Consider the following 12,294-nt stretch of genomic DNA (forward strand, 5'->3'; position numbering starts at 1 on the left):
CCATCAATTAAATTCGGTGTCTCACGTGCTATCCAAGTAATTCTGCTGTGCCTTGTTTTTGGCCTATTTAATCCTGCGTTGTCAGTTCATAACCAATAAATTATGGTCAGTGTCCACATCTGCCCCTGAAAATGTGAGTTTAAAAATCTGGTTGAAATATCTGTCTTACTATCTGATACCTCCCTGTGTCTTCAGGCCTCTTCCACATATACAAACTTCTTTCATGACTCTTAAACTGTGCAAAATTGGCTGTAAAAAATGGCTTCACCACTTGCATTGTGCAACAAAGAGGAACAGTGAGCTCATGTGCTGGTTACACATTGTCGGCTTGCAATACATAGGCCCAGTGCCTTGTTATGTAGAACTGCTTTTAAGTATATGAGGCTATTTAAAAAGTGTTACCCACATATTATGAGATAACTGGGATTTGAGTGCCCTTCAAATGGTGTCTTGAATGGAATATTCAGTGATAACACAAGATACTACTATAAGCAAATGAGGGTCCATTGATGACTTCGTAAGCTCTACAGATTTTTCATGGTTATGTATTTCAGATCATTTAAGCAATGCTGTTTTTCTGTAAGACCAATGCAAGATAGTTATCACAGGAACTGACAGCAGAGCACACTATGGGCCATAGTTTACTGGAATGTTACAGAAATGAAGAAGACTGCCTTTTAAAAATAAGTCACAGTAGACGAAAAATCTAGAATCCAGATCCCAGAGAACTGTGTGAAAACACTCATTACTGCCAACAAAAAATAAATTCGAGGGACAGTCTTTCGTAGCTAATGTGATTCTAAGAGGGTTTTTGGATATGAAAGGGCTGGAAGATTACTTGGAATGCTGCATGACATAGTGAAGTGCTGATCATGTAGCAGAACACAGTAATTTTCACCAAAAAGTAAAACATTATCTTGCAGGAGGTATTATTGTTTTATTATAATGCATACCTGCAAGTTTTTAAAACTGTTAACTACTTTGATTTAAAAGTTCTGAAATGCCTTATATTCAGCCCAGATTGTGCCCAGCCCTGCTCGATTGTTATATCTTCAGGCCACCAGAAGAGGCTTTACTTGATTGTCAGTTATTCAATCCAAACTGAGGTGTGGAAACTCATATTACAGCAAGGTAGACTATAACACCACATAGATTCTGGCATGCATTCCGTCTATTGGGATAGTGTTACTAAGGAAGCAGGTGAAATTAAGTTAGTGAGTAACCTTATAGATAAAGATGAAGGTTTTTGTTTAAATTCTGCATGGAATCTTGTTTTGTTTTGTCAAAAAACAGAGGGACTGAGTTTATGCTACCTGACTTGTTGCTTATTAATTTTCACTGTCGGTAAATTCTGACATCGTGTGCGCGCGCACCTGCACGCTTTTGAGTGTGGGTGGGTGCGTGCGTGCATTTGATCTTTCTGGAATTGCTCTGCAAACTGAGTTTTTAATGCCCTTGCACATCACATGCTTGCTGCAATTTTGCCTTGAAAGTGACGGTGTGCAGCTGTCAAAAGAAAAGTGATTGTCAATGATGCCACTCAGCTGCATTCCTGTAATTGCTCTCACCCAAAAGAAACTCTTTCAATTAAATATTTTGAGTGCTGAAATGAAAACGGTGTTATCTAGTTGGAGCATTTTGACCTCATTCCAGTGACAGTGGGGTGGGAGCAGGAGAGGTGGGATTTGAACAGGATGCCGTACAAGAATTTGTAAAATTTATGCTTTCTGATTAAATTTTAGAGATATCTGCTCACGTGTTAGTTTTAGCAGCTTGTTTGTCATTTTCAATTTACAGCATCTGTATTTAATAATTAATTATGTCTGTAAATCAGTTAAATATAAAGAAGATGAAAAGCACCTTTTAATTGCAATCCAAACCAACAGGGCGAGTATGAAAATGCAGGACTTTTTTTTAGTGATAAACTGTCCTGCTATTGTCAGAATTACGGTATGCTTAAAATTTGACTATGGTACACAAACATAAAAGTAAAATTCCATATGTGCTGCCCATGCTGCTAGCAGAACACTTCTCTGTATATATCCTCATGAAATATTAGTGTATATAGATGAACAGCAGATAATTTCGCTGCAGCCATGATTTTTGCTTTTGGCACCTGGAAAATACTAAGCTTTACAAATAAAAAAAATAAGAAATTTTATTATTTGAATAATAAACAGTAACACTGATGCAGATGAAAAGATGACACATTTTGAGCTTATAATTATATTTCAAACTTATGAATTTCATAAAAACAGCAGAAGCATTTATTACAGAATTGACTTTTTAGGGTGAAAGCGTGCACGGAGGAGAATATAGAGCTTGTAAAGAAAATTAAGATATTACAGTCTCAGAATCAATCTCTGACAACTCAGCTAAGGAGGCTTCAAGCGCTGGTGACTCGCAGCTCTGTAAAAACAGTGCAGCCTGCCACTTGCCTGATGGTGCTTATGATGTCAATGGCACTTATAATGGCACCCAGCCTGCGACTTGGACAACGGTCCATGGTGGACGATGGGTCTGAAGATACTACAGGCTTGTCTTCTGACATTGGAGCATCACCTGCATCAGGTAGAATTCAATTTATGTTATTTTCCTTGCATGATTGTCATTCCTTTTGCTGTGCAATTTTCTAACCATGAAATACACCCAGTTCAAAGAATATTTTTAAAATCACAGCTTTATGGTGCTTGTATAACTGTGAGCATGTCCAGGATGTGTAAAGTTGACATTTTGTTCACTGCATGTAATGTACTGGCTGGGCTGCTTCCTTTGTGCACAAAAACTTATAGCAAGTCTTTGTTTTAAAAAAATGGAAAGCAAGAAAGGATTGTCATTAAGAATTTGACTGTAAGGAGGTACGTGCACTTGAGAGATGAAGGGATAGATCGTAATTCAGACACTGAAGAATGACAAATGAGTGTTTTAATTTGTGACAGATTAGTATAATCAGGCAGGAAGAAGGTGATTTGTCTAGGAAATGCATTAGGAATAAGAAAATTCTGTTTGTGCAGATATTTAATATTTGAACCCCAAGGAGCAACCTCTCCTTTTTCATGAAGAACCTCAGTACCCTCTTACAAAACTGCTTCACCTGACGCTTCTCAGGTCAGCGTGCTGCTTTGTTGGACATTGGTCTCCATCATCCATAAAAACTGTTCATTATCATATGCACTGGCCACCAGCAATAACTCCATTTTGATAGATTTTGCTCATTTCAGGTGAAAAAATCTCTCCACTAAAATCTCATAAAGTGGAAGGCAAATATGTCGATAGCTTGGCTGGGGTCTTACAAGCAGGGAGTATTTTGTGCAGCAAATCCAGAACCATTTCCCATAAAGTTTTCCCCATGAACAACAACTCATCACCACTGTAAACTGGCCACCCACCAGAATACACCTTCTCTATGGTCTGAACACCTCTCATTGTGCCTCAGTGTAGTGAATTTTCCACCAAAATTAAAATCCCTGTCTCCAGCTAGTGCTATCCTGTGCCCATCCAACCAACATTCTCTTAGTGTATCCATATATATATTTCCTGTTATCAGTCCTGCAAACCACGATTCATTCTTCTGTGGAGAACTCAAACGCAAGACAGGTCTCACATACCCATCTACCACCTCTGAATGTAGCTGGGCCAGAAATGTTTACTAGCTTGTAGAAGGCAGGGCCTAAAGCAGCCATCTCATTGACAGATATACTGCAGTTGCTGTGCAGTATTACGTGTTGCTATGACAGGTAACAAGCTGTGTACCTGCTTGAAAGGCTGCTACCAAACTATGGCCAACTGCAAACTCTCACCACCTGTTGCTGAAGATGCACTACACTACAACACTGAAAACTTCTGCAGAAATTTCAGTACCTGTATCATTTGTAATGTCCCTCAAGCACCAGTTCACCTGAATTGCAAATCTCCAATCTCATCCTCCTCCTTCCAACTACTTTGTTCTTTTTCTACTCCCTTGGCACAACTTCCCCCCCCCCCCCCCCACTCTCTCTCTCTCTCTCTCTCTCTCTCTCTCTCTCTCTCTCTCTCTCTCTCTCTCTCTGAACATTTTCTGGCTCATACCTCATTCCTCTGCAGTCTTCACATTGCATTTTCGAACTGTCATTGAGAGCCATCTGCCTCCCCATTTCCTCCCTCACTTTTTCTCTCTTTGCCCCAGTCTGTCCCCACCCCCACCCGTACCTGTGACCACAGTCACAGAAGCTCCAAAGCCAGTGATGTGTTTGGATGTCGTATGTGTTCCTAGGAACCAGCCTGCATTCATCTGTGAGTGAGCCATTGGTTGTTCTTGTTTCTTATTCATTAATTAGAATACCAAAAGTTCAAACAATGTGGGAGAGAAAAATAGAAAGAAAATTGATTCAAAGAAGAAAATAATGATATGGGACTAAATACAAATACTGAATAGGTGGTTGGAGCTTGTTGGAGAGGGACTGACAGTGAGAGATCAGTCACAGGGGTCTGAGAGATGTGAGGTAGAGATGCACCAAACCGATGGAATCTTTTAATTACCCAGTCATGTTTAGGTAGGTATAAAAAGAATGGCATTGGTGGCCTATTAAGTGGGCAGCAGTTTTGGAATTTGGATTTCTGCTGCTGAATTAGGGAATCATTGTCAGCAAATATCATCCAATGTTTCTCACCACCATACAGTGTCACAAGAAAGCTTCCCCTGCTTCAGAATTTTATATGTTGCACACTTGCCTGTTTGAAATAAAGTCAGATAATGAAGGGTTGTACCATAAAAGATAGGAGCTTTCTTTTTCCCTTGTCAAAAGGGGGTTGAAGTAGTGTTACAAGTAAGTACTGCACATATGGAAAAAAATGTCATGCTAATTGAAATTGCATGACATTGAAGAGTACAGAACTTTGGGGGAGTTACTCCATTTTGAACAGTGGTCCAAGCTGTGATGGAGAATGGTATGAGTGGTATGAGGAGTGTACAAACCACTTTGAATCTTCCAAGAACATAACTGACCTGGGGGCAAGGGGCTTCTCAGGTTGATAAATGTCGACCATCAGAGGCGTGTACCACTATTCTTTTAAAAATTTTGTAAAACCGAAGCTGTGTATCCTAGTAAGTATTCGTGTGAAATATGTTTAACCAGTGTAAAATGAAAGAAATTTAATGCTCTGTAAGAAAGGTCCAAGTGCTTTCTGGCATCAAACATTGGATGCGGGGAAGGGGGTTGGATTATTTTTTAAAAAAGAAAATTGTGTCAAATTTTGCAGTTTTTTGGTTTCCTTCAAATTAGCACAGCGTTCCCAAGGTTGTAAACTTAGATTTTACTCTACAGACCACCTACATACAACATACTAGAAATTCAGAAAAATCAGATCTTTTATGAGGCACTCTTCTGTTTTGAGTACTCGTTGACTGCCATATATTGATTGCTGGCGACAGTATCACAATGATAAAGTAATCAGAGAATAATAATGAATGGTGCTTGCCTTTGATCTGATACTTAATGTAGATTATTTATCCTTTTTATTTATCTGCAACATGCTCCTTCACAGTATTTGTAATACTGCATGTAGGTAGGTGTATAGAATGAAGTGGAGTGTAATGTTTGTACTGCATGAAGATGATGAGAATCAGAGAAGGGAGAGTGTGAAACCTGGTGCTGGCATGTAGCCAGCTCCTCACAAATAGCACCAAGAGGGCTGCCAAGCATAACATGCCCATCCAACGAATGGTTCGCCATCAGCAGTGTCCCATACCCCACTTTATGAGACACTGCGGTGAGGTATTGTATGTAAACTGGGACATTGGCTCAAAGTCTGGTGATCAGGAGCTTTACGCCATCACGTGTCCTCCCCGTGCCAGTCAATACTGGCAGTGAAAATTTTTTCCACCACCAGGATTCTAACTTAACCCCAGATTGAGCACCACCTCACAAGCATGGTTTAGCAACCTCAGCCAAGGAGGTGGATTACTTAATATAGTATAGATTGCTTAATATAGTATAGTAGTATATTCAGTAACACAAGTACAATAGTTTGTTGGGTCTTATAAGAAGATTTTTATTCAAACATTTAGTGAACACAGTATACAGGAAAACATGAGTGAATGATATAAGTTAATACTTGAGTGATATCTCTGAATACACATAGTAACAAAGAATAAACAACATTAATGGTCATGCAAATACCAAATAACAAGGTATTACATCCCTCTAACTTGGAACACACTCTTTGCTTGCTGTGCCCTCACCCGGTCACAAACCCTGGACTCCTGCACTTGACTTACCTCACACCAGCCCCTCATCATCAGTGCACTGTGACTGGCTGTGGCCACTCTGTGACCCTGGTGGTGTGCTTGCATCACACTAGAAATTCCACTCTGTTGTGCACTTTCACTACAGTGTCCCCCTGCCCCCCAGTGTTAACAGTATTGTCGGTTGAGTCGCATGTGGCAACCCAGCCTAGTAAGAACTTGATTGGTTTTGCCCCTTGAAGTGTTACCAGCATCATTGCTCGACAGCTGTTGTGATGCACCTGCACTAGGACACAGAATGGAGTGCAGGGTTGGTGTGTCCATGTCGAATTGTATGGGTGCTTTGTCCCATTTGGTATAGGTGGTGTAGTAAATGGGCTTTAGTCTGTTGACTGAAATTGCAGCTGGAATTCCTTCAGTATGTAACTTCAATTGTTTGTCACCTGTGCTGAGCATGTTGTAAGACCCATTATAAAGTGGCTGTAAAGGTTTGTGGAAGGCATCATGTCGAACAAAAACCCGCCTGCATTTTGACAGCTCACTGATAACAAATGGATGACAAGACTGCTATACCCTCATATGCACAGTGTTGTGTTGAATGAAAACCTGCTTGCCTTTGACAACTCACCGAAAAGAAGTGGGTGATGAGATGTCCTCATAGCTGCCAGATGCAATTGCCATATTTGTGACTATAGCTTAGTAATGAAGCCCAATGATTTTATAATTTCACTAGGAATACTGCCGAAGAATTGGCCCAGTGGGCAGATTATTTGCCTGTGTACCATCTCAGCTACCATGGCCCTTAATCCTCCTTTACAGATGCCTGGCTGCCCTGTAGAATGATGGGTAGGGTTTCTGTCCAACACTGTGAATTGTGACAATATAATGACGCCTTCACATATTGATGAAATCGTTACATCAGTCCATTTTCTGCTGGGTAGTACGCTGTGGTTCTGATCCTCTTTGTGCCCCATAGTGTGGTGTGAGCCTTGAACGTGTACAAGTCAAACTGTCTGACATGATCTGTAGTGGTTCACAAAAGCACTCAGAAATGAGTGATCCACCTGTGGAAAATGGTTGTAGCTACTGTCTCAGCTGTGATATCTGCCATGGGGAAAACCTTTGGCTGGTGTGTAAATCTATCAACTGCAGTAAGACAGTATGCAAACTCTTGTATGGTGGCAATGATCCTATTATATCCAGACATATGTGTTCAAAATGTTGATTAGGCAGTAGAAATTTACCAAGTGGCGCAAGAACGTGCCGAGTAATTTTATTGCACTGACAGGTGGTGCATTGATGTACACAAGTCTTGAAGTCTGCAGTTAAACATGGCCACACAAAAGCTCATTTGACCAATTGGGTAGTACTGGTGTTGCAGTTAATGTAATGAAGTGATGGCTAGTTTGCAGAAACCAGTTATCACAAAAGGGCATACTCTTGACATTGACACATCTCAGTATATCCATACATTTGTTGTCAGTAGCTGGATGTGTCATAATTGTAGACCGGAAGGTTGTGTTAAAATCTCTTGTAAGTGTAGGTCGAATCGTTGTGCTGTTGCGAATGCTTTGTAATCCACGGAGCTTAAGTTTGCATTAAAATCTCTTGTAAGTCCAGATTGAGTTGTGCTTTTGCAAGAGCTTTGTAATCCATGGTGCTTGCAATCTCCTGGATGCGAGATAGGGCATTGGCCAGTACGTCCCTTTCCCTGTGAGTGTATACATACAATGTTGGTTGTGAATTGCCCATTGTAATCTAATTAATGGATCTGACATGGCGAAGCTTTGTCAAGCCTTTGTTGAAAAGACAGGTCTGTGGTCATAACCAGGGTGAATTGTTGCACCTCAAGCATGTGTCAAAACTTTTTAATGGTAGCTTACGCTGCATATACTTCAGTCATTTGTGGACCAGTTTTGCTGTGCCAGAGAATGCTAACAGCTGCCAACATTGATCCATCTGCTGTTGCAACACTGTACCCACTGCTGTCCCGGAAGTGTCAACCGTGAGGGCAGGAGGTGCTTGCAGAACTGGAGATATCAACAGTCCGACATATGCAATAGTTGATTTTAGTTTAGCAGCAGCTGATAGTGCTTGGCCAGTCCACTCTACTTTGTCACTGGATTTATGTGTCCCTTATAGGAACTCGTTTAGTGGTGCTGCTAAGAGTCCATGGTTTGAAATCAAGTAACAATAATAATTCGTGACTCCCAGAAACCAACATAACTCACATATTGTTTCTGGCTGTGGATAATTGACTATTGCCTTAATCCTCTCCTGTGGATGCCATGTTCCATGGTCATTAATGGTGTGGCCTAGAAACTGCACGTGTTGCTCCGAAAACACACTTCACTGGATTAATTAGCAAAATGTGTGCACAAAGACAGCCGAAAGGCTTATGTGAATGTTCTGGATGTTCTACCCCTGACATTATTAACAAATCGACAATGTAAACAAAGCATAATTCAAAGTCACAAGTCACGTCGTTTATAAATCTTTGAGAAGTCTATGCGTCATTACATGGACCAAATGACATCCCGGTGAGTTCAAAAAGTCCAAATGGTGCACACATGGTTGTTTTAGGATTGTCTTCTGGTATAATCGGTATTTGGTAGAATGCACACTCTAGGTCTATCATAGAGAAGACACATTTACCATGCACATAATGTGTGACGTCCGCAATCTGCAACAAAGGGTATCGGTCAGGTGTAGTCCGTTAAGTTGAGAATAGTCACTGCAGGGACACCATCCATTAGCTTTCTTTGGCACTGTATGGTCTGGCCAGCTGCTACTAGATAGGCAGATTCCCTGTGCCAATATGATGGCAGACTCTTACTTTACTGCTGTGAACTTTTGGGGTTTCCAATGTCGTGGTCGCGCGTGAATCGGCAGGCCTAGCATTGTCAATATGTGGTGCACTGTATTATGTTGCACTGGTGCAAATATGGGTGACTGTCACATAGTTTTTGGAAACTGCCTAAGTAATCTAATACATGGCAAATCTCCTGTTATCATTTGTACTCCAGCACATTTAATGACAAAATAGGCCCTGGCTGCATAGGCTGATTGTCATGTCCAGAAGACGGCAGAGTTCAAGATCTGGGAGCAGCCCGAAAAATGACAAGAAGTCTGCTCCTAGTATTGGATGCTAAGAATTGCCATTCAAATCTACGCTGAAGACCCAGGTTGAGGGCTAAACATTACCTTTCCATATGACTGAATAGTGGAAGCATTGGCGCAAACAGGTTATAATCATCATGACTGCAGCGAGGCAGGAGGATGACAAGGTAAACGGACGTGTCTTCTCCACCAAGAATGATTGCCTCTCCGGCAGAGACAGTCTCCATGATTACCGACTTCCCATTGCATTTCACACAGTGAGGTGCACTTTCTTGCCTCTGTGCCAAACAGTCTATGAGACCAGTATAATTTTGTAGCTGAAGGTGAGCGACAACAATAGTGTCGTCGCCAGCTGTTATTCACCTGCAAAGCTGCAACATGTATAAGAAGTTCTGCCAGATGTACTTGAAACATTGTAAATGTCACTGTGGTGGCATTATCTGGTTCTGGGCTGACAGCCACCACACTTGCAAACGGATACATTTCAACAATGCAGTCAGCATGTCCAGTCCTCTCACACACTCTGTGAATGTCTTTTGTGCGTCTGATGGCAGATGCAACCACCACATGTTTTTCAAACCATCATTGTTGAGTGCGCTGTTCGCCAATGTCCACAAACAATGTACTAATTGTGATGGTATGCATTCACGTAGGTCTTCTGTCTGCGTCTAATGGCAGATGCAACCACCACATGTTTTTCAAACCATCATTGTTGAGTACACTGTTCGCCAATGTCCACAAACAATGTACTAATTGTGATGGTATGCATTCACGTAAGTCTTCTGTCCGCAACAACTTCACTAATCTCTTAGTTTCAGGCAGTGATATGCACTCAATCAGTGCATATTTAAGAGCTGTATAAAGTTCTGTTGTTGACGGCATGGCTAGAATGTCCTGCACTTCAGTGGCCATTTCTTTGTTTAGTGCTGCAACAAGGAAACTATACTTGGACTTAGCAGCAATAACATGTGCCAGCACAAACTGGCTCTCCAGCTGTGTGAACCAAAGCACCATATTTTACTGCTAGAGTGGAGATGGCTTTTGCAGTGCAGCTCACTGTCATGCTCACTAGCATGTCATCTGCGGTTGTTGATGCTGCCGATGGTGAAGTCTAATATTTTATGTAAATCAAGTAGGAAATATGTGGTGTGGCTGTTACATGTTCATGTTGCATGGCAGGTTGTTTCTTACACTCAGGTGGTATCTGGTGTGGTTACCTTATGATCACTTCAGGGTCACCAATAAACGTTGGGTCTTATAACAAGATTTTTGTTTCCACCATTTAACGAACTCAGCATAAAGGAAAATGTGAGTGAGTGATATCTCTGGAGACACATAGCAATGACAAAAAACAAATAATAGACAATGTTAATGGTCACGCAAAAACCGAATAACATGCATTACATTTCTTCAACCTGAACACTTGGCGTCACATTAATTTTCACTATGTGCACTTGTCACTAATGGTGAATTACACAAATTTTTAGAATTCAGAAATTACAGCTCCTTCACTGTAACTGAAACCAGTGTAGGAAAAAAAAAGATAAGAAAGAACTAGGCACAGAAGAAACAACAAAAGCTCAGTTAGAACTGACAGTTAGGACTGACAAACAAAGAATTGGAATTGAAGTTACAGTAGAATGTATTTTCTGTCATTAAAAGTTTGTATGTCATTCTTGGCAGTGGATTCCCAGTTATTTTTCATTATTTTGACATTGGTGCCACTTTTTCTGTCAAATTATTTTCACAAAATTGATATTTAAGTTACTGGAAAAGGTATTCAAAGTCCAGATCATAACTATTTTGTCTTCCTCTTTGCTCAGATGTAGTTGATCCATTTTTGTTAGTATTAAGTACATGCGCTCTGCCTCCATAGAGTTGATTGTCCTAGTTTCAATGCATATTTTCAGTTTGCTTATCCCCACAGGTTGATCTCATAGTGAAATATACACTGGAGTGCCAAAGAAAATGATATAGGCGTGCATATTCAAATACAGGGATATGTAAACAGGCAGAACATGACACTGTGGTGCGCAATGCCTATATAAGACAACAAGTGTATGGCACAGTTGTTAGATCAGTTACTGCTGCTACAATGGCAGGTTATCAAGATTTAAATGAGTTTGAATGTGGTGTTATAGTTGGTGCATGAGTGATGGGACATAGCGTCTCTGAGGTAGCGATGAAGTGGGAATTTTCCCATACGACCATTTCACGAGTGTGCCGTGAATATCAGGAGTCCAGTAAAACATCAAATCTCCGACATTGGTGTGGCAGGAAAAAGATCTTGCAAGAGTGGGACCAACAACAACTGAAGGGAATCGTTCAGTGTGACAGAAGTGCAACCCTTCTCCTGCTGCAGTTTTCAATGCTGGGCCATCAACTAGCATCAGCATGCGAACTATTCAACAAAACATTATCGATACGGGCTTTCGGAGCTGAAGGTCCACTCGTGTACCCGTGATGACTACACGACACGAAGCTTTACGCCTCGCCTGTGCCCGTCAACACCGACATTGGACTGTTGATGACTGGAAACATGTTGCCTGGTCGGACGGGTCTCGTTTCAAAGTGTATCGAGCGGATGGACGTATACGGGTACGGTGACAACCTCGTGAATCCATGACCATGCATGTCAGCAGGGGACTGTTCAAACTGGTGGAGGCTCTGCGATGGTGTGAGATGTGCTGTTGGAGTGATATGGCAGCCCTGATATCTCTAGATACGACTCTGATAGGTGACACGTATGTAAGCATCCTGTCTGCATCACCTGGATCCATTCATGTCCATTGTGCATTCCAACGGACTTGGGCAATTCCAGCAAGACAATGCCACACCACATGTCCAGAATTGCTACAAAGTGGTTCCAGGAACACTCTTCTGAGTTTAAACACTTCTGCTGGGCACCAAACTCCCCAGACATGCACATTATTGAGCATATCTGAGATGCC

General features: G+C 41.3%; 1 protein-coding gene across 1 annotated transcript in view; it reads left to right on the plus strand.

Annotated features, from left to right (window-relative positions):
* LOC124804944 (cyclic AMP-responsive element-binding protein 3-like protein 1) overlaps window positions 1-12,294 on the plus strand; it is a 64,209-nt gene that overhangs the window by 46,930 nt on the left and 4,985 nt on the right. The window contains exon 5 of the mRNA XM_047265329.1: window positions 2,291-2,571. Within this exon, the coding sequence (XP_047121285.1) occupies window positions 2,291-2,571 (281 nt within the window). The remainder of the gene's footprint in view (window positions 1-2,290; window positions 2,572-12,294) is intronic.

Source organism: Schistocerca piceifrons, chromosome 7 (assembly GCF_021461385.2).
Source record: "Schistocerca piceifrons isolate TAMUIC-IGC-003096 chromosome 7, iqSchPice1.1, whole genome shotgun sequence".
Lineage (NCBI taxonomy): Eukaryota > Metazoa > Arthropoda > Insecta > Orthoptera > Acrididae > Schistocerca > Schistocerca piceifrons.